The sequence below is a fragment of the Mytilus californianus genome, unplaced genomic scaffold (assembly GCF_021869535.1).
Source record: "Mytilus californianus isolate M0D057914Y unplaced genomic scaffold, xbMytCali1.0.p SCAF_3, whole genome shotgun sequence".
NCBI classification, from domain to species: domain Eukaryota; kingdom Metazoa; phylum Mollusca; class Bivalvia; order Mytilida; family Mytilidae; genus Mytilus; species Mytilus californianus.
Genome location: NW_026262679.1, coordinates 83,881,808 through 83,902,415, shown reverse-complemented (window position 1 = coordinate 83,902,415; position 20,608 = coordinate 83,881,808). Strand labels below are relative to the sequence as shown.

At 32.8% G+C, this 20,608-nt stretch overlaps 2 protein-coding genes across 2 annotated transcripts; one reads left to right on the top strand and one right to left on the bottom strand.

Annotated features, from left to right (window-relative positions):
• Positions 1-32: 32 nt before the first annotated feature.
• On the top strand, positions 33-3,682 carry LOC127735242 (probable glutamate--tRNA ligase, mitochondrial). Its single transcript, XM_052245359.1, has 2 exons — positions 33-72; positions 1,902-3,682. The coding sequence occupies exon 2, from the start codon at positions 1,942-1,944 to the stop codon at positions 3,535-3,537; it is 1,596 nt and encodes a 531-aa protein (XP_052101319.1). The 5' UTR covers positions 33-72; positions 1,902-1,941; the 3' UTR covers positions 3,538-3,682.
• Positions 3,683-13,867: 10,185 nt separating this feature from the next.
• Positions 13,868-20,583, bottom strand: LOC127735252 (sorting nexin-24-like). The gene is made up of 6 exons (XM_052245370.1): positions 20,474-20,583; positions 18,416-18,505; positions 17,346-17,456; positions 16,575-16,654; positions 15,421-15,509; positions 13,868-14,349 (listed from the first exon to the last, which is right to left on the bottom strand). Exons 1-6 carry the CDS (start codon positions 20,531-20,533, stop codon positions 14,270-14,272), a joined length of 510 nt encoding a protein of 169 aa, XP_052101330.1. The 5' UTR covers positions 20,534-20,583; the 3' UTR covers positions 13,868-14,269.
• Positions 20,584-20,608: the final 25 nt, after the last annotated feature.

Here is a 20,608-nt window from a genome sequence, read left to right as displayed (position 1 = left end):
ATCAAATCTAAAATACAAATTGATCGGTTGAGATCTGAGAATCCGGAATTGAAATGTGTTGGTACAATCACGGTGAGTAGCTCTGGTAAATCTTCAGAGAAAAGTCCAAATATGTTGATGCACTAAAAGGTATTCTACACAAAAGGAGCATTGGCACTTTGTTAGATGAACAGATATCAGTGAATGAAGAAAAGCAGTAAAAAAAGGGGATCCTTTACAAATAACAGTCATAACAAAGTGATATATTATGATAACCCAAGAATTTTTATGTACTATAAACATCCTTAGATTAACTGTTCTTGATACTCTTTCAGCCTTGTTTACACATTTTGGCTGTGTACAACCTCTTAGATATTGTTTAAGGCAAACAGACCTTTATAAAGACATGAAAGAGGGGTATATATGGGGCATGAAGGGGTCTCATCGTGAATGCTTTTCACAGATGATATCGGATATGTTCCTTATGTCGTAACTACAATACCCTTCCCTTTTCACAAATGTGACCTACCGAATTAGACTATTTACCAGATTTGTAATAACATAAGCAACACGACGGGTGCCACATGTGGAGCAGGATCTGCTTACCCTTCCGGAGCATCAGAGATATTTTTGGCCATGGCGTTATCAGTTTGTTTTCGATCTATGAGTTTGACTGTCCCTCTGGTATCTTTCGTCCCTCCTTTAGACATGTTAGAAAATAAATGCCAAATCCTTATTTCAATTTCTGTGAAAACAATGTGACTGTTCCCGCATCATGATATAATTTAATCCCCAATTCAGAATTCCTATGATTTAACTGGGTATTCCAGAATATTACTGTATGATGCCTGTGTATTAAATAGTTAAATCCCGCATTCTGGTCAAAAGATTCTTGAGACTGCCCCTTCTTAAAGTTTTTAAGTTTGCAGCAATATCATATTTTTTATATGTGTCGCATATGCTTCAGATATCATAATTGTAACATCGCCTGCACTTAATAATGACCTGAGCACCCTAGACCACTCGATTCATAGCTTTCCTTAGTCGTGTAATTCCTTTCCTAAAAGTATATATAGCTTATGGTGTCTATGCCCTGTATAACCACAAGTTATCCGGTGGAGAACATCTTTAGTAAATTTGTCACATGTTTAGACATATTTATACATACAGCATGTTTGTAGGTATGATAGCTAGGAATAACTTGCAGACCTGCCAACTATCCAGATTTATGGGGTTGGGGGATATCCCCCATGAAAGGTGTTGACCTGAAGTTTGAAATTCTTTATTATATAAAGTGAACACCTCAGAACAGACATTCAAGTAGTAGATTAAAAACACTTATGACATGTATGACAATATAAAAGGAGCATTAGGTCCTCTTGTGCTGAAAATCCCCCATCATCATGATCATTCCCATGGAGATTTTGAAAAGTTGGCAGACCTGTATGATTACATGACTAATTCTCAATAAAAACTATTTTTTACGTTCATGAATAGAAAGAAATAAGTCTTTAAAAAATTGAAAATCAAACTTTTTGCTTAAAAAGAACATGCCCAGTTTTTGCCCCCCCCCCCCCCCAAACCACCATGCCAAAAGGATATTACCAAAAATGGACTAAACAGTAAAGGTTATAATTTCAAAGACAAATAAAAGAAGACTATATATAGCTATAACACGTAATTAAGATGATAAACAACGTCAGTACCTAGAATCTATACTTCCAAGGCCATCATGTATTATTTGTAAAGTTGATACGGAATATTTATCAACAGCGTCTTGGTATCTTCCGATGAACTTTTTTAGAAAAGGAATTGGTGTCCACGAAAAATAGATAATTCCACAGTAAACAAAGAACATTAACATCCTCTACCATGTCTGCAATAGAAATTTTTGATACTATGTTTAATTTATGTCTTTTCAGGTGATTTTGTTGTTTAAAGAAATAAAGAGAATATACAGCAATGGTATTAACAAAGAGTTTCTATAGTCCTTTTAAACATTTGAATAGGTGGAATATATTAAGATGTTTTCATGTATCACGGTCAGTTAATTGTGTAAGAGTAAGATTTGCTCCCTCGCCTACTGGTCAACTTCATCTTGGATCATTACGAACTGCATTATACAATTTTTTATATGCAAAGGCTAACAATGGCAAATTTATTCTAAGAATTGAGGACACTGACCAGACAAGAAAAGTGCCAGGGGCTGTTGAAAACTTGTGTAATATTCTTCAGTGGGCTTCTGTTCATCCAGATGAAGGTCCATTTTCGGGTGGAGATTATGGACCATATGTACAGTCAGAAAGGCTTCATTTGTACCAAAAATATATTGAGACTCTGCTGCAGAATGGTACTGCTTACAAATGCTTTTGCAGCCAAAAACGTTTAGATTTGCTCAGAAAAGAAGCATTGAGAAATCGGGAAACTCCTAGATATGATGGCAGGTGTCGCCATCTATCAGATGAAGAGAGGCAAGACAAACTGCAGAAAGGTATACCATATGTAGTAAGATTAAAACTAGTACAACTTGCTGAACCTTTTGATGATTTGGTATATGGACCTATAGAAATTGATTTAACTGAAAACGAGGGTGATCCAGTCTTGATGAAAACGGACAATTATCCAACTTACCATTTTGCAAATGTTGTTGATGACTATCTTATGAAAATCACTCATGTTTTAAGAGGAGTAGAGTGGCAACTATCAACTCCAAAACATTTAATGATATACCAAGCATTTGGTTGGACACCACCGAAATACGCTCACTTACCGCTTATAATGAATAATGATGGGACAAAATTATCTAAACGCCAGGGAGATATTCATGTTGAACATTTTATGAAGTTGGGATATTATTCAGAAGCATTATTAAACTATATAACTCTTCCAGGAGGTGGATTCACAAAGACAGATAGCGAAGTTCTGAAACTTGATGAGTTGGTAAAAAATTTCAATTTAAGTACAGTGAAGAGAACATCTGGTAGACTAGATCCAGCACATTTGGATAGGCTTAATCAGATGTTTATTCAGAGAAAAATCGCAGATGGAGCAATAAATGAACTAACTGAAAAAATTAGAAAAATCATTATTAGTAAGTATTCTGGAAATCTTTCATTGGATTTACAACTAGATGATTTGTCAACTGAATACTTGAAGCAGATCCTTTGTTGGTGTCAAAACAGAATAAGCCGACTGGATGAACTAGCTGGCAGTGATTTTGAGTTCCTATGGTTAAAGCCTGATAAGATTGATATTTCAAATATAGATATTTCTAATCCTTTGGAAGTTTTACAATCATGTATAGAATGTGTTAGAAATATGGACACATTTGATGAATCCAGTGTTGGATCAGAAATGAGAAAGAATGCTAAAAATATGAATGTGAAATTTGCTCCATACATGAAATTTTTAAGAATGTGTTTATCAGGATTGAAGGAAGGTCCATCTGTTGGAGAGATTATGACAGTACTTGGAAAATCAAAAACTTTAGAGAGACTTAAACATGCAAGTTGTATTTGTGAAGAGAAGGAATCAGCAAGAAGCAGAACTGAAAACTAATTCTACTGGTTTGCTCAGTGAATGTTTAAAGAGTAACTGTACTTTCAGAAATAATTTTGTTGACAATTTTACAATTCTAATGATTAACACATGTAACAGTCCAAATAGGTAATGCACACAAATGATTAAAATCAAGTAAATTTGAGCCTTCTCTATTGATCAACTAGCTGTCTTTGGAGATTTTTGTATGTCTTTCCAGAAGGGGCATAAGCTGTTAAAATAAATTTTGAGGGCAAGGATTAAGTCAATATATATACATAGCTACCTAATAAGTTCTGAGCTTTCCTTAACTTCATCTATATTATCCAGTATAAAAATGCAATAAGATTACCATTGAGACAACTATCCCCCAGCATTGACTAGAGGACAATGACTGTATAATGTCAACATTGAGTTTTCAAGATAAGGTTATCTTATACTGCTATCAAACCTGGGCATGCTGGGTGACAAATTTATAATCGTTGTGCTTCCCCTCAAAGAACCATGATATGCACGAAAATGAGATACTTCTGAATCTGTCGCTGTTTATTGTAGTTTCGGCACATTTTCGAAAATTCAGTTATGATTTGCAGTACATATTTAAATGAAAAGTTTGATGTCATAATTTTCTGCTAATCTACTGTTCATTAAATGCAACACGACCGGTGCCACATGTGGAGCAGGATCTGCTTACCCTTCCGTTTGTTAGATAACCTGGTAGGAAACTATGTGTATGAAAAGGACATGTTATATGGTAAATAGTTGTCTCATCTGCAATAGTGCTACATGTTCTGTGGTGTTCTGGAAGGGAAAGAAGATCCTGCTCAACATGTGGCACCCGTCGTGTTGCATTTAATGAACAGTAGATTAGCAGAAAATTATGACATCAATTATGAGTGCATTGCATAAACATTTCAATATAAAAATATGAGAAGTGGTACATGTATTACTGCAAATGAGACGATGATCTACCATAAGTCAAAACACTACCATAGAAACCTGCAGCAAGATTGCTCATTAGTCAACTATCTACCATATAACGTGGCAAGATTGCCAATGAGACAATTATCCACCATATAACATGTGGCAAGATTGCCAAGAGACAACTATCTACCATATAACATGTGGCATGATTGCCAACGAGACAACTATCTACCATATCTAACACAGAATATGGGGCATGATGGCCAATGAGACAACTATCTACCATATAACATGTAGCATGATTGCCAGACAAACTGTCTTCAAGAGAAAAAGTGGCATCATTATCATTGCCTCCAATGAGAAAACTATCAATCATATAACACGTTTCATCACTGCCAATGAGTCCACACTCTATCATATAACATGTGGCAAGATTGCCAATGAGACAACTATCTACAATAGAATATGTGGCATTATTGCCTATGAGACAACTATCATATAACATGTGGCAAGAATGCCTATGAGACAACTATCTACAATAGAACATGTGGCATTATTGCTGATGAGACAACTATCCAGCATATAACATGTGGCAAGATTTCTAATTAGACAACTATCTACCATATAACATGTCCCATGATTGCTAATGAGTCAACACTACAATAGAACCTGCAGCAAGATTGCTAATTAGTCAAAAATCTACCATTCAACATGGCATGATTACCGATGAAACTTCTATCTACCAAAGGACATGTGGTGTGATTGCCATTGCCACCAATGAGGCAACAATCAATCATATAACATGTTGCATGACTGCCAATAAGTCAACACTCTACCATATAACATGTGACAAGATTGCTGATGAAGCAACTATCTACCACAGAACATGTAGCACTATTGCAGATGAGACAACTATCTACCATATAACATATGGCAAAATTGTCAATGAGACAATTATATGCTATAGAGCATATGACAAGACTGCTAATTAGACAACCATCTACCATATAACACGTGGCATGATTGCCAATGAGTCAAAACACTACCATAGAAACCTGCAGCAAGATTGCTCATTAGTCAACTATCTACCATAAAACGTGGCATAATTATCGATGAGACAACTATATACCATATAAAGTGGCATGATTAACGATGATATAAATATCTACCACAGAACAAGGATGTAAACAATTGAAGTTTATTGTGGGGACATCATCTTTGCCTGGTTCAACTTAAGACACATGCCATATAAAGTAGTCACTTTTACTCCTAGCTGTTTGACACTGGCAACTTGGATTTTGAGTTCATACAACTGTGTTGGTTGCTTTTCAGACAATGCTTTTATGGGTCACATTATGCATGTTATGTGTACAAGATAACATAACCTGAATAGTATATATGTTGTGAATTAGATACTCAATATTCACATTCAGATACCAGTTATGGAGGATGATGGTACTAGAATATTATGAATTACTGTAAATTCAGAAATTATTGCGAGGATTTTATTATTGCGAATAATGCGAGTGGGTGAGTATGGCAATAATAAGAACTCGCATTCTGATATATGATGCATATATCTGTATGCCACTTTTCCTGAACTCGCAATAATTAATCTCGCATTTATGTCCATTCTTCAAAAACCGCAATAATAAATGCATGCAATAATTTCTGAATTTACAGTATTTGTATTTGTTGAGGCAAACTTAAATAAAAAGACAAAAGTAGAAAGATTTATTGCATAAAAAAATCATTGACACTGGAATACACTGAGACATTTACATTATTGCGAACCCAATGAAAGTTTTCCACAGTGCCATCTCTATCTTGACCAGGTATTTAAACTTTTGTAAGTTCACCTGTCCTATTGAATAAATACAATAGCTATTGTTCTCCATGTAGTTTTTTCACTGGGACCTTTAAATTTCTTCTAAGAGAAATCTATCACTCATTGATTAATTTACCTGAGTAAAAAAAAAATCTTGTAAATAGAGGAAAATAGATATAGGAAGATGTGGTATGAGTGCCAATGAGACAACTCCCCATCCAAGTTTTATACTCAAAACTGCATGTGATGTTATATTTATTCAATATTGATAATATATTTTCAATCGGTTGAATGGAAACAGTGATGCAAAGTTGAAACATTAATAAAATATAAAAAAGAAGATGTGGTATGATTGCCAATGAGACATCTCTCCACAAGAGACCAAATGACACAGAAATTAACAACTATAGGTCTCTGTACGGCCTTCAACAATGAGCAAAGCCCATACAGCACAGTCAGCTATAAAAGACCCCGAAATGACAATGTAAAACAATTCAAACGAGAAAACTAACCGCCTAATTTATGTACAAAAAATGAACGAAAAACAAATATGTAACACATAAACAAACAACAACCACTGAATTACAGGCTCCTGACTTGGGACAGGCACATACATACAGAATGTGGCGGGTTAAACATGTTAGCGTTGATTTATGTTATATTAATAATATATTTATAATATATTTTCATTCAGTTTAATATAAACATTGATTCAATCATAAAAAGTTGATTTCTGACAAAACTTTCAACATTGTTCCTTTTAAAAAAAAATTTGTTTGACATGAATAAAAACTTGAAAATTATGATGTTCAAATTAAGATCTTCTTAAATGTATTCTATAACTAGACAAAAAAAAATCAAATTTCAATAGGAACATTGACAAAACTTTTTTTTGAAATCAACTTTTTATGATTGAATCAATGTTTATATTAAACTGAATGAAAATATATTATTAATATTGAATAAATACATCATCACACGCAGTTAATGAGTATAAAAAAGTATTTTTGTCTATATATAAGAAATTTTTTTTACTCAGGAAAATTAATCAATGAGTGATAGATTTCTCTTAGAAGAAATTTATAGGTCCCAGTGAATAAACTACACAGAGAAAAATAGCTATTGTATTCATTCAATAGGACAGGTGAACTTACAAAAGTTTAAATACCTGGTCAAGATAGAGATGGCACTGTGGAAAACTTCCATTGGGTTCGCAATAACACATTTGATGGTTTTAGTAAATTAAGTGTGTCATATTTAGCAATAATCATGCATCAAAGCATAAAAAATTTTCATCTTAGTTCTTAAGGAAGTTTTAAATAAACAGGTTATTGTTGCAGGCATAGCGTAAAAAACACTGGTCCTTTTGATTGCATATGACACCTAGAAGGCACATTAATGACTGACTATTTTGATACTTTGAAAGGAATCTATAATAGACATAAAACATTCAATGCTTTTAAATGTCTTTGTTGGAAATTTTAAAACATATCAGTTAAATCATATGAATAATAACTGTCTTATTAATAAATCACACTAATTAATATAAAATACTACTACTGCTAATACAACTTCAAATTTGTGCTACTTTTTTATTTTTATTTTCATGGACAATTTTTAATCCTAACTAAAAGCAAATTTTTTATTCATTTAATAATCAAACTAGAGGCTCTCAAGAGCCTGTGTCGCTCACCTGACTCTTCTTTGGTTTTAGAAATCATGTAAAGATAGATAAAAATCATAACAGATATCCAAATAATGATTGAGGCCAAATTTTGATTAATATTGGTCCCGTTATTTAATAAAATATCCTGGTGGCCATCTTGAACAGTAAATCGTTAACAAAGTAGCAACACTTGGTCAGCACTTCATAAGGAACATTCATGCCATGTTTGGTTTCATTCCATTCAGTGGTACTCTAAAAGAAGACATTTGTATGTATTTCCCATAGGGTCCTATGTTAAACTAAGCCCCCCCCCCTAGCGGCCATCTTGGATGATGGATCGACTGCAAAGTAACAACACTTGGTCAGCACCTCATAAGGAACATTCATGCCATGTTTGGTTCCATTCCATTTATTGGTTCTCTAAAAGAAGACATTTTTATGTATTTCCCAAAGGGTCCTATGTAAAACTAAGTCCCCCGCTGGCGGCCATCTTGGATGATGGATCGGCTATAAAGTAACAACACTTGGTCAGCATCTCATAAGGAAGATTCATGCCATGTTTGGTTTCATTCCATTCAGTGGTTCTCTAAAAGAAGACCTTTGTATGTATTTCCCATAGGTCCTTTGTTAAACTAAGTCCCCTGCTGTCAGCCATCTTGGATGATGGACCGACTGCAAAGTAACAACACTTGGTCAGCACCTCATAAGGAACATTCATGCCATGTTTGGTTTCATTCCATTCAGTGGTTCTCTAAAAGAAGACATTTGTATGTATTTCCCATAGGGTCCTATGTTAAACTAAGTCCCCCGCTGGCGGCCATCTTGGATGATGGATCGGCTACAAAGTAATACTTGGTCAGAACCTCATAAGGAACATTCATGCCATGTTTGGTTTCGTTCCATTCAGTGGTTCTCTAAAAGAAGACATTTGTATGTATTTCCCGTAGGGTCCTATGTTAAACTAAGTCCCCCGCTGGCGGCCATCTTGGATGATGGACCGACTGCAAAGTAACAACACTTGGTCAGCATCTCATAAGGAACTATCATGCCATGTTTGGTTCCATTCCATTCAGTGGTTCTCTAAAAGAAGACATTTTTATGTATTTCCCATAGGGTCCTATGTTAAACTAAGTCCCCCGTTGGCGGCCATCTTGGATGATGGATCGGCTACAAAGTAACAACACTTGGTCAGCACCTCATAAGGAACATTCATGCCATGTTTGGTTTCATTCCATTCAGTGGTTCTCTAAAAGAAGACATTTGTATGTATTTCCCATAGGGTCCTATGTTAAACTAAGTTCCCAGATGGCGGCCATCTTGGATGATGGATCGGCTACAAAGTAACAACACATGGTCAGCACCTCATAAGGAACATTCATGCCATGTTTGGTTTTATTCCATTCAGTGGTTCTCTAAAAGAAGTCATTTGTATGCATTTCCCATAGGGTCCTATGTTAAACTAAGTCCCCCGCTGGCGGCCATCTTGGATGATGGATCGGCTACAAAGTAACAACACTTGGTGAGCACCTCATAAGGAACATTTATGCCATGTTTGGTTTCATTCCATTCAGTGGTTCTCTAAAAGAAGTCATTTGTATGTATTTCCCATAGGGTCCTATGTTAAACCTAGTCCCCCGTTGGCGGCCATCTTGGATGATGGATCGGCTACAAAGTAACAACACTTGGTCAGCACCTCATAAGGAACATTCATGCCATGTTTGGTTTCATTCCATTCAGTGGTTCTCTAAAAGAAGACATTTGTATGTATTTCCCATAGGGTCCTATGTTAAACTAAGTTCCCAGATGGCGGCCATCTTGGATGATGGATCGGCTACAAAGTAACAACACTTGGTGAGCACCTCATAAGGAACATTTATGCCATGTTTGGTTTCATTCCATTCAGTGGTTCTCTAAAAGAAGTCATTTGTATGCATTTCCCATAGGGTCCTATGTTAAACTAAGTTCCCCGCTGGCGGCCATCTTGGATGATGGATCGGCTACAAAGTAACAACACTTGGTCAGCACCTCATAAGGAACATTCATGCCATGTTTGGTTTCATTCCATTCAGTGGATTAGAAGAAGTTCAAAATGTAAAAAGTTAACGCCGACGACGGACGACGCCGGATGACGCCGGACGACGGACGCCAAGTGATGAGAAAAGCTCATTTGGCCCTTCGGGCCAGGTGAGCTAATAAGAAAAAGGTACATTAAAGGCTATTTGACCTTATTGTTTACTGAAATGTGAACTTTCAATTTGAGATTTCTATTATTGTTGTATTAAAGCTGAAATAAAAAAAAAACAACAAAATTTATCACAGTAAATGTAGATATATGATATAATTTTTGTGAATATTCGTAGTTAATGGTTGATTCCAAAATGGTTTTTGAAATGTATAAAATGTATACGGTAATTAACAATATTTTTCTTCATGAATAACACCTCACTCTTTAAAAGTGAAACTGCACTCACGATAATTTGTAAAAATTGCATAAGTTTGTCATTTTTAAAGAAAATTTAAATTTCCAGGATCTTTTGACCTTAAATGTTGATGAATATTCATAACAACTGGAAGTTTTACAACTTAGACTTTACACAATTATTTAACTCAAATTTAAAAAAAATTCTAAAATTTAAAAAAATTCAAAAGCACTTTTTTTCATATTTCCCTTACTTAAGGAATTCTTCATTTTATCCTTGTACCTTTTTCTTATATACAATGTTAATGGTGTTTTAGTTTGACTGCAGCACAGTTTCTTACGAAACTGCAGAAACATTGACAGGTGTCAAAATATTAAGCTTTCCTGTAATAATATAGATTTCAAGTTTAAACATGAATGCATTTTGACATTGTTTTAACAGAAAAAAAAATTATTTTGAGCCCCGTCAAAACATAAATTAAGAAAATTCAAGCAATATGAAATCACATTTGTATAAATAGTAAAAAAGATATGGAACATATTTTGATTGAATACAGTATATATTAAATGCTTTTAAACAATACATTGTCATATTTAAACCAAGTTCCCTCCGTCATCTTTAGAAATCTAGATTGAGTCGGAACAAAACAAATGTCCCTGCTCGCAAAAATGCTTGAAGCCATTTTTAGGAGTGGAAATTTGAGAATGAAAGTTTGTATAACTGTTATTTTCACGAAATTTTCAATATTCAAAGCCCATAATTTCAGCAAAATCAGTGGAGTGGAACCAGACTTAAACAAACTCAAACTGTAACTCATCATAGTAGACTTACATACTAAAAATCAGCTCAATATGTGAAGGTGGTTAGAAAAAAAGTTGGTATAACTCTTATTTTCACAAAATTTTCAAAGTCCAAAGCCTGTTGTTTTAGCAAAAATCAGCAGGGCAGAACCAAATGTAAATTTGAACAGTTAGTCATCATAGTAGACACACATACTAAAAATCAGCTCAATATGTGAAGGCGTTTAGAAAACAAGTCTGTATAACTGCTATTATCATGAAATTTTCAGTCCAAAGGCCGTAATTTCAGCAAAAATCAGCAGAGTGGAACCAAACGTAAACTCATTCTGTAACTCATGATAGTAGACTTACATTCTAAAATTCAACTCAAAATGTAAAGGCATTTAGAAAAAAGTCTGTATAACTGTTCGTTGCGGAATGACAGAATGACAGATAAGGGTATAACTACATGGCCCGACAACTTCGTTTCGGGGTCATCAAAAACATATTACATATCATCCTGTTGGCCCTAGTAATCGTTGCTCTTCTTGTGGAGTATCAGTCATGTTAAAATATGAGGGTCTGGATGTAAGGGTCTTCACTTTTGTATTCTTAAATGTTTCAAGCAGTTTTTTTTTTCCATTTTTTATATTTTTGCCAATTATTCTCTGTTCTTTATATTTTAGCACCCCATTATTCTCTAATCTTAAATTTTTTAGCCCATTTTTCTCTATTCTATAGTATTTTGGACCTTTATTCTCTATTCTATAAACCCCATCCAGATCCTCAAATATGAGTATCTTTAGAAAATATGTAATAACAATTACTGTTCTTCATAGCAATTTGTTAAAGACAAAAGCAAAAAAAAAAAGAATATCACTGATATGCTTTGTACACTAAATTGGTCATTGTTGGTCAGTAGTAAAATACTACAAATTCACATAAAAGAAAATCAACCCAATAGTGTCAAAAGAATATTGATAAACAATTCAAAACTTAAAGCATAACAGAAATAAAAAAGATACAACCTTTAACATGTTTAAAATAACAATACACTATAAACTGTCTCCCTTTTAGTTTTCACATATTAATTAAAAATAAATAAATAAATACCTTCACAGTATACAAAATTTACTTTGTTTTAGCATTACTAAAGTATTATTTTACAGAACATCAAATGTATATATTTGAAGATAACATGAATTATTCTCCGTACAATTTCATCATATTAATAAAATACATAAAAAGAAAGAAGGAATTCTTATTATTTTTAACCATTTACTATTTGTTGGACGATCGAAATCTTTCAATATTTTCAAAGTATTTATTTCGTATGGGATTGATGTTTTATTGGCGTTATTTAATAAACATATAAAACGAAAATGAAAACAAAATATTGAAGATATCAAATAAAATTAAAATGTAAAAAAGGAAGGTTTTTTTAACACAAATATATTAGAAAAATATAAATACTGACTAGAACTACACGTAATTTTAAGGAATGCAAATTATAGAATGAAATTGCATAGTGATTGCATAAATATCCAACTGTAAATATTTACAACCGCATGAATTGCAAGATTTTAATATAGATCCTGAGACTAGTATAGTTTTGTGCACTTTCGATCATGAAAGGTAGTTGAATAGTTACACCTTGTTAAAGAACCATAAAATTCTGAAGCAAAGAGGGACTACCTGCTAAATTCTGATGAGCTATAACACTATACTTGTGATCTTCCATTTGGCACATTATTATTAACCATTTGATAATCAAAATTTACACAGAGAGATGTCTTGCATTTAGGTTATTTTGATCGTATATCTTACTTTGCCGAGGCAAGCCAATCAAACTACTTTGTTCTGTCCCTTTACAAAATTTTTAAACGAAAAAGGAAGGACTCTATCTACAAAAAAATAACTTGATTTTTTAATACATTTTGTATACCAGTAAGTAATACACTGTTACAGTCCAAATTTAAACATATATATGACCATTTCAGATTGTCAACTATAATTTGACCTAAACATAAAACATCTTATCAAAAGTGAACAAATTGCACTATAACACACACCCAACCATATGGCTGCCATGGCCATATTAGGAGTTTTTAATTACTAGATTGAAAGTCAATCTTATATGATAAATTTGGTGTGTATACTGCAATTAGCTTACAGGATACTATATCTGGAGTTAACAAAATATTGTGGTTTTGTAATGAAGTTATGATATTACTTTTTTACTTGAATCCTCCTCTTTGTAAGAGTTCTTATGTCATATCATGAAAAAAACTGCACATCATAATAAGGTTAATATAGCAAAAAATATGGCACATTTATCAAGTTTGCACAAAAAGTATTAGTTTATTTAGGGTTTTTGCTCAATTTTGTATTACAATACATATAATTTTTATATCTTTATAATTTTAACATAGCGGGTGGATTCATTTTAAATCTGCATTAAAAATCAAGAAAATACTGCTTTCCTTATATAAAGATATGATTTTGAGAAATTACACTTTAGATTTAAAATAAATACAAATCCTCAATGTGCCTGACTATCTTGAGGGTGAAATTGTACTTTCAAACTTTGATCTATACTGAGTACTGAATTTTTCATAAAATTCCTGACTTCATATGGATTACCCTTTTCGTCTAACAAAAGTCATCTAGCAATGCACAGTCACTAAGAATTTTGAGAAAAATTTTCAATGTAGAATTGCCATTTTTTTACTGTCACTAAAATAATACTTCTAAAAATGCACAACATTATTTTGTATTTGACACACTATTATGTTTATGATGTTTATTTATGTAGGAAGTTTTCATCAGAATATAGCATTGGATTAGTATCATTAAACTTAAATAATTATAGCTTGCATGTGAAAGCCTGGTTACAAATGGGAGATAACTCTTGTAAACAAAGAACTATCATTATTAGATGGGAAGAGGTAATTAATACAAAAGTATAAAATTCATGGAATACAGTAAGTAATTTGATTTCAAGTTATTAAACTGAGACTTTACATGAGATCATTGATTAAAAATAGACACAAATGGAATGATATTTGATAAATTACAATATCACAGCACCGTTCAAGTTTCGGAAGTGTAAAATGATATCTGTTTGGCTTGCTCATCATCCTAATAAATAATCATCTCTATTAGCTGCATACAGACCCATATGAACACCTTGCACTATAATATCTGGTAAACTACCTACAATGAATACAAAATCTAAATCAACAAAAGAACAGAGTTCCCCATTGATGCACAATCCAAGGGCAATTACACAAACTAATTTGATTAGGGATTTTTTAAAAATGTTTCATAAAGATCCTACAAGAAATGTAGTCATGAGATTGTTAACAATGTTATTATCCATATGTTTTCTTTTTCCAAGAGGCATGTAAAAATAATTGGTCAGCACTCTTCCAAAACCTTGCTGACAAAACCAGATATAAATTTCATAAAAATCTGACAAAAAAATAATGGTGTAAGAGTACTTTAATACAATGCAATGTTCAATATAAAAAAAATTACATTTCAAAAGAATTGATCAACGCTCAAAATCATTCAAGGCTTTGCATATATAAATCTTTGATATCAATTTCATAACAATTCTACACGAAAATAAGGCTTGAGAGCGTTTACAATGCAATTTTCCATATAATTTATTTTTCCAAGGGGCATTACTCATGTTACTTCTTTAAAAGTAGTTGTTTGGCCACTGATTGGCCAAGAATTGTACATGTCAGAGTGTTGAAATGGAGACAATTGATACAAGAACCATAATAACATTATAGAAATACTGATTTAAATGATCATTTGGATCTTTCTGTTATACCTAAACGGGTTCTAGTTATATAAAGGTTTCTGCTCTTTGGTCGGGTTGTTTCTTTGAGACATTTCCCAATTTTATTCTCAATTCTATTTATAGCTGTTATATTTGTACATTTAAGAATCAATACAGATCATTCTTATAGGGTCAATAATTAAGGGGAGATCATACATTTGTTTTCTCTTTATGAATTGTTTCACATTATGTCATACTGTGGCCTTTTTAGCTAACTATAGGATACAGGTTTTAGTCTTTTTTTGAAGGCTGTATGGTGTCCTGTGATTGTTCACGTCTTTGTCTTTTGGTCTTTATAGATAGATGTCTCATTGGCAAACATACCACATATCATCCTTGTTTTCATACAGTAAACATTATTTCAAAGACATTTTTGATTCGACAATTCAATGTCAAGTTGACATATCCAAGAAATCACTTATTACACCACTTACTTCTATTACTCTCTTGTAGAAAGGCATCCGCCGTAAAACTTAACAAAGGATGATGGGAAGGAATGTTCTCATTGCTCTGTTCAAATGATCTACAAATAAAACAAAAATACATATAAAGTACAGTAAATTGATTACAAATGTATGGAGATGTTAAACATACATCAATAATACAAAAAATACAAAAAATTAAAAACACAGAAAAAACTTAAGAATGAAATAGTGTGGGTTGATACAACCATACATTAAAGATTTTTTTTTAATTGTTTCCTCTTTTAATTTTGTGAATCTTTAAAACCTATAAAAGTTTCCTGTTAACATAACAAAGTCACAAAGGAAGTAGAGAAGGATGCTATAGTTTATGGAACAGACAAAAACAAAAAGCATGACTTAAGCTACTTAAGAAATGATTTCCTGAGAGGAGGCAAACAAGTCTTTCTCCTTCCATTTTGCCATGGTGAGGTATTCTTATACCCTTAATGGTTAAAGAAAAGTCTATATGAATTAAGTATCAATTGGCTCAAATATTTTTTTTCAAAATTTTTTGAAACATGCAATCCAATGCTTTTCCTGTATTTCCTATTCTCCCCCCATTATTTTATTGTATGTAGCTTGAAATTACTCGTTTGTTTCTGGAGTTACCATTACAATTGAGGTTAATATTGATTTAACGTTCATGATGACAGAGAATTGGCCAATACAGACTCTGTAGTCGGTAGTTCTACTGTAGATTTATATTATTTCATTTTTAATGGAATTTCGGGTATCATTCACTCTCTTCAAGTTATCTTGTGTTGTATCTAGAAAACAAGTCTGATAGACTCATGCTAATTACTGGTAATCTTTAAATCCAGAATAACTTCTATCACTTTATACATGTATAAGGGTATTGTTGGTGTTTACAGAATAGAGAATCTACAAAAACTGCAGAGCAAAGGGCCAAAAAAAAAATAAAGAATAGAAAAAAATAACCAAAAAAATAAAAAAATAGAGAAAAATAAGCAAAAAAAAAAGAATTGAGAATAATGAGGAGATGAAAATAAAGAATAGATAATAATGGTCAAAAAAGATAGAGAATAGAGAAAAATGATCTAAAATAAATAAAGAACATAGAAATGAAGGACCCCTACACAGACCCTCATGTATTTCTTACTTACTCTTCACTTTGACAATCTGGTAATGATATTTCCAAAAAATTCAACATTGACTTAGACAACCTGTCTCCCTGCAAAACTCCCTGAATGAAAAAAAATGTATACTTGGGTTAGCAGAGTAAATTCTTCACATAAATGTAAGAATGTAGAATCAAAATAAATGATAAGCCTATCTTATAGTTTAGTCTCCAAATGAATCAATGATATATAAATGAAAAATTTATAATTTAACTAGATTTTGCTTAGTCTTCAAATAAGTTTAATTTGCCTGCAATGAATGAGGTAAAAGGTAAACCATAGGTGTCAAATGTGTACTAGGCATACTGTACAATGTAAAAGAGGTAGACAATCTTTATATTATGGTCTGAAGTTTTCCACTAGACATATGTCTTTTGCCATTGACCATATATTCATGGTTAATGACATCATAAAATCAATGAAAGTTTCCATGATCAGGTGGCCTTTTCAGTAGATATAAGTAATGTTTATATTTGGCTTATGATTACAATATCGACATTGAAAGTTTGACCTTTACCTTACACACTTTCAACATGTAATTTTCAAAACCGTTCTCCAATCTTGAAATTTTGAATGTTTTCTCTTTAACCTGCTAGCCTTGTTTATATCCTGTGCAGGGCATAGAAAATCTAAACTAAAACCTGTGTCCAGGATAGAATTGTTTAACTATTGAACAATCAGAATTTTACTTTAAATTAGGTTAAGACCTGCATGTTTTATACTGTCATGGTTGTAAGTGAATATAAACCGTGATACCTGTACATAATTTTGTAAACCAAGCCTCCTTTGTTCTAACACCTTAGAGTTCCATTTCATGACCTTTTTAGGAGGAAACTCTGGTATTCTCATCCCTGCTATCTTTTTCACCTGAAATTAATAATGTTAACATTTTCAATATTTTGAACCATAGATGAGCTTTTATAATTTCATGATTTTTTTATGTTTGGGATAAATTGTAATTCCAAACGTAAACTTGACAGTTTTAGAGACTTGATATTGCCTACCAATACCACACATTTACATTTGTCAGTCAATATTAAGGTTACATGTATGTTAACAAATAAGTTGCTTTATGATCTTTCATTATTGGTGTTATGTCAGTTTATATTTCACAGTTGCTTACAAGACTAAAGACCAGGTGTAAGCCAAGGCTCTGTATTGAAGGCCGTACTTTGACCTATAATTGTTAACTTTTTATACATTGTGACTTGGATGGAGAGTTGTCTCATTGGCACTCATACCACATCTTCTTATTTATATATAAAATTTATATTTAGAAAACATATGTATTATGAATGTATGAACAATTTCAACAGTATACACTGCTTCAAAGAATAATATTATAATGAAAGTTACCTCTATCAAATGCATATATGTACAATCAGTGATTTGGTTTTAGTTTTCAAAATTGTGACTGTGTTGTTTTAAGTTATCTCCCTTATGTGAACAGACTTGTACATCATTTTTCACAATTTGTTCTTTTTATTCCCTTCACATCCAAGTACTCATTTAAACAAACACCCTATTTAGCTAGTTTAGTTCAATTTGGATAAAATATCTACCATTATAAATCATTTTGTGTCTAAAAGATATGAAACTGTCTTCAATATCAGCCTAAAACTAGACTAGACTGGAAGTGTTTCAAGTTCTTACACGATTTTTTTTTTTTTTTATCTTTTTATGTCAAATTTCATGCATATCCCTTTTTTATCATCATGAGTCATAAACCATTCCCCTAACTATTAGTTGTAGAGTGTTCTTGATTTGACCTTCTTCCAAAATTTGAATCAAGCAATCTAGTGGATTACAAACATATTCAATCATACCTGTTTATGCACTGCTTCAAATTCAGAATAACGCTTTTCAATATGTGTCATCTTCCCAGAACTGCAGTCCAAAACTTCAAGACAGAACACCTATTCAAATAAAATTGATGAATAAGTACAGACATTTAAATACAGATATTCTAAGGAGATAAATTAGTATAAGCACTTGGCGCTTGTTTCTGAATCCAATTAGCCACAATGTGAATTTATATTATATAAGATGTAATTAATTCATAATATAACCTCCTCGGTGGTCTCATGGTAGCCTGTTCACCTCGAGTGCGGGAGGTCGTGGGTTCGAACCCCGGTCGGGTCAAACCAAAGACTTTAAAATTGGAATTCGCTGCTTCTCTGCTAAGCATGCTGCATTAAGGAGTAAGATCAAATACTGGTCGGCTCAGAGTCAGAATAATGTGTCAAGGTAAGGTGACATGTCTTCCTGCGGACTGTTACTGTGTGAACTAGCACGTTAAAAGTCCGGCTCAGCGTGTCGGTCTAGTACAAAGCAGGGTAAAAATTCATACTACCAGTCTGTGCCAAACTGTTTTAAGGTTTGCCTGACCAAAAAAGAAATTTGAACTTTTCTACTATATTTTCAACTAAAAAATCTTAATATTTCTGTCTGACCGAATGATTTTTTGTCTGACATTTTGTCAGTCAGACAGAGTTTGGGATACACTGCTACTACATGAACATATTCTAGTGCGGAATATGCATATTAATTTGCAACTGGACGTTAAGCAGCCATCCATCATCCATCATCATCATAATAAAATATTGTTTATGCTAACGTTTCTGTTGTCCATCATAAGGGTATCATCATGATCATGGCGTTCTGGCCTAAAAGACTTGTTGACAGAGCTTATGATTATAGTGAATTTGTATTGTTCAATCATTGCATCATGTGTTTATTGCAAACCAAATGAGGTTTATGAGTATAAAACATGTATTTCATCTATTTAGAAATGTGTTAGAAGATAATTTTTTTACTCAGGTAAATTAATCAAAGAGTGATGGATTTCTCTTAGAAGAAATTTAAAGGTCCCAGTGAACATGGTGAATAAACTACACAGAGAACAATAGCTGTTGTATTTATTTAATGGGACAATAGAACTGACAAATGTTTAAACAGATTGACCAATAGATGAATCTGTGAAAAAATTTCAAATGTAGTAATAGACCACTTTCGAGTTTGTGAGTTTAGGGGCATCGTCACGTCCTTCCCATGTTTAGCTAGAGGTTGAAAAAATATGATGCTATATTGCACAAACTATTTGGCATATTAAATTCCTATAATTGATAATCAGCACAGCTGTCATTAGGGAATTGTAATTAAGTACCTACGGAACAAATATTATTTCTAGTTTATCCTGCATAATGAGGATCACAAAGATGCTTGATGAACTTTAATAGTGCATTAATACAGGCGGTCCCCTATATCTGGTAAAAGATGTCATAAAGGCGCGAATAATTGATGAACTTTTCCGGTGAAGGACAATGGAAAGTGGTCTATTAAAGTATCATTGCCAAAAAATAAAAATAGCATAAGAAGACATTTGTTTTGTTGTTGTTGCTGTTTTGCATTCCTACATTGAAGGAAGGCATCACAGCATAAAAATACACCTTTTTGCTATTTGTCTGCCATTACTGGACATCACAAAGATTCTCGTAAGATTTTGACGTCACACTAGAAAATGTCTGCTCCACAAAGGAAAAGTGATTGTTGCATGACGTCAAAAGTTCAAGTGTCGCAGATTTTCATTTAGCGATAATGTCTATAAAAATTAAGCATTACAAGACCTCATGTAATTATATGGACTTTCAGTTTCATTCTTCCATGCCATTGCCATGGACTTCTTGTAAAAATTCACTGACAAAATTAGACCTCTATATATAAATCAGTTTAAATGAAAGACTATGTCATGTATTGATATGTCATGTTATTCAATTTTGGGCCAATCCCCCAAAAAATATGGAGTTCCAGTTAATTTGCCTTCAGCTAATTGTCATTTTCAAATAAAAATGAAGTGAAATAAAGTGTTTGAAAAAGTAAAAGACCGTGTAAGTGTTTTGTCCATCTTCCACTTTTTTGTGAGCGGGTATTGCAACTCGAATCATTTTGTGCAACTCCAACACATACTGCAATCCGCCCAGATCAATGACCGTTTTTGTCGTTTCCTGATTTTACAATCG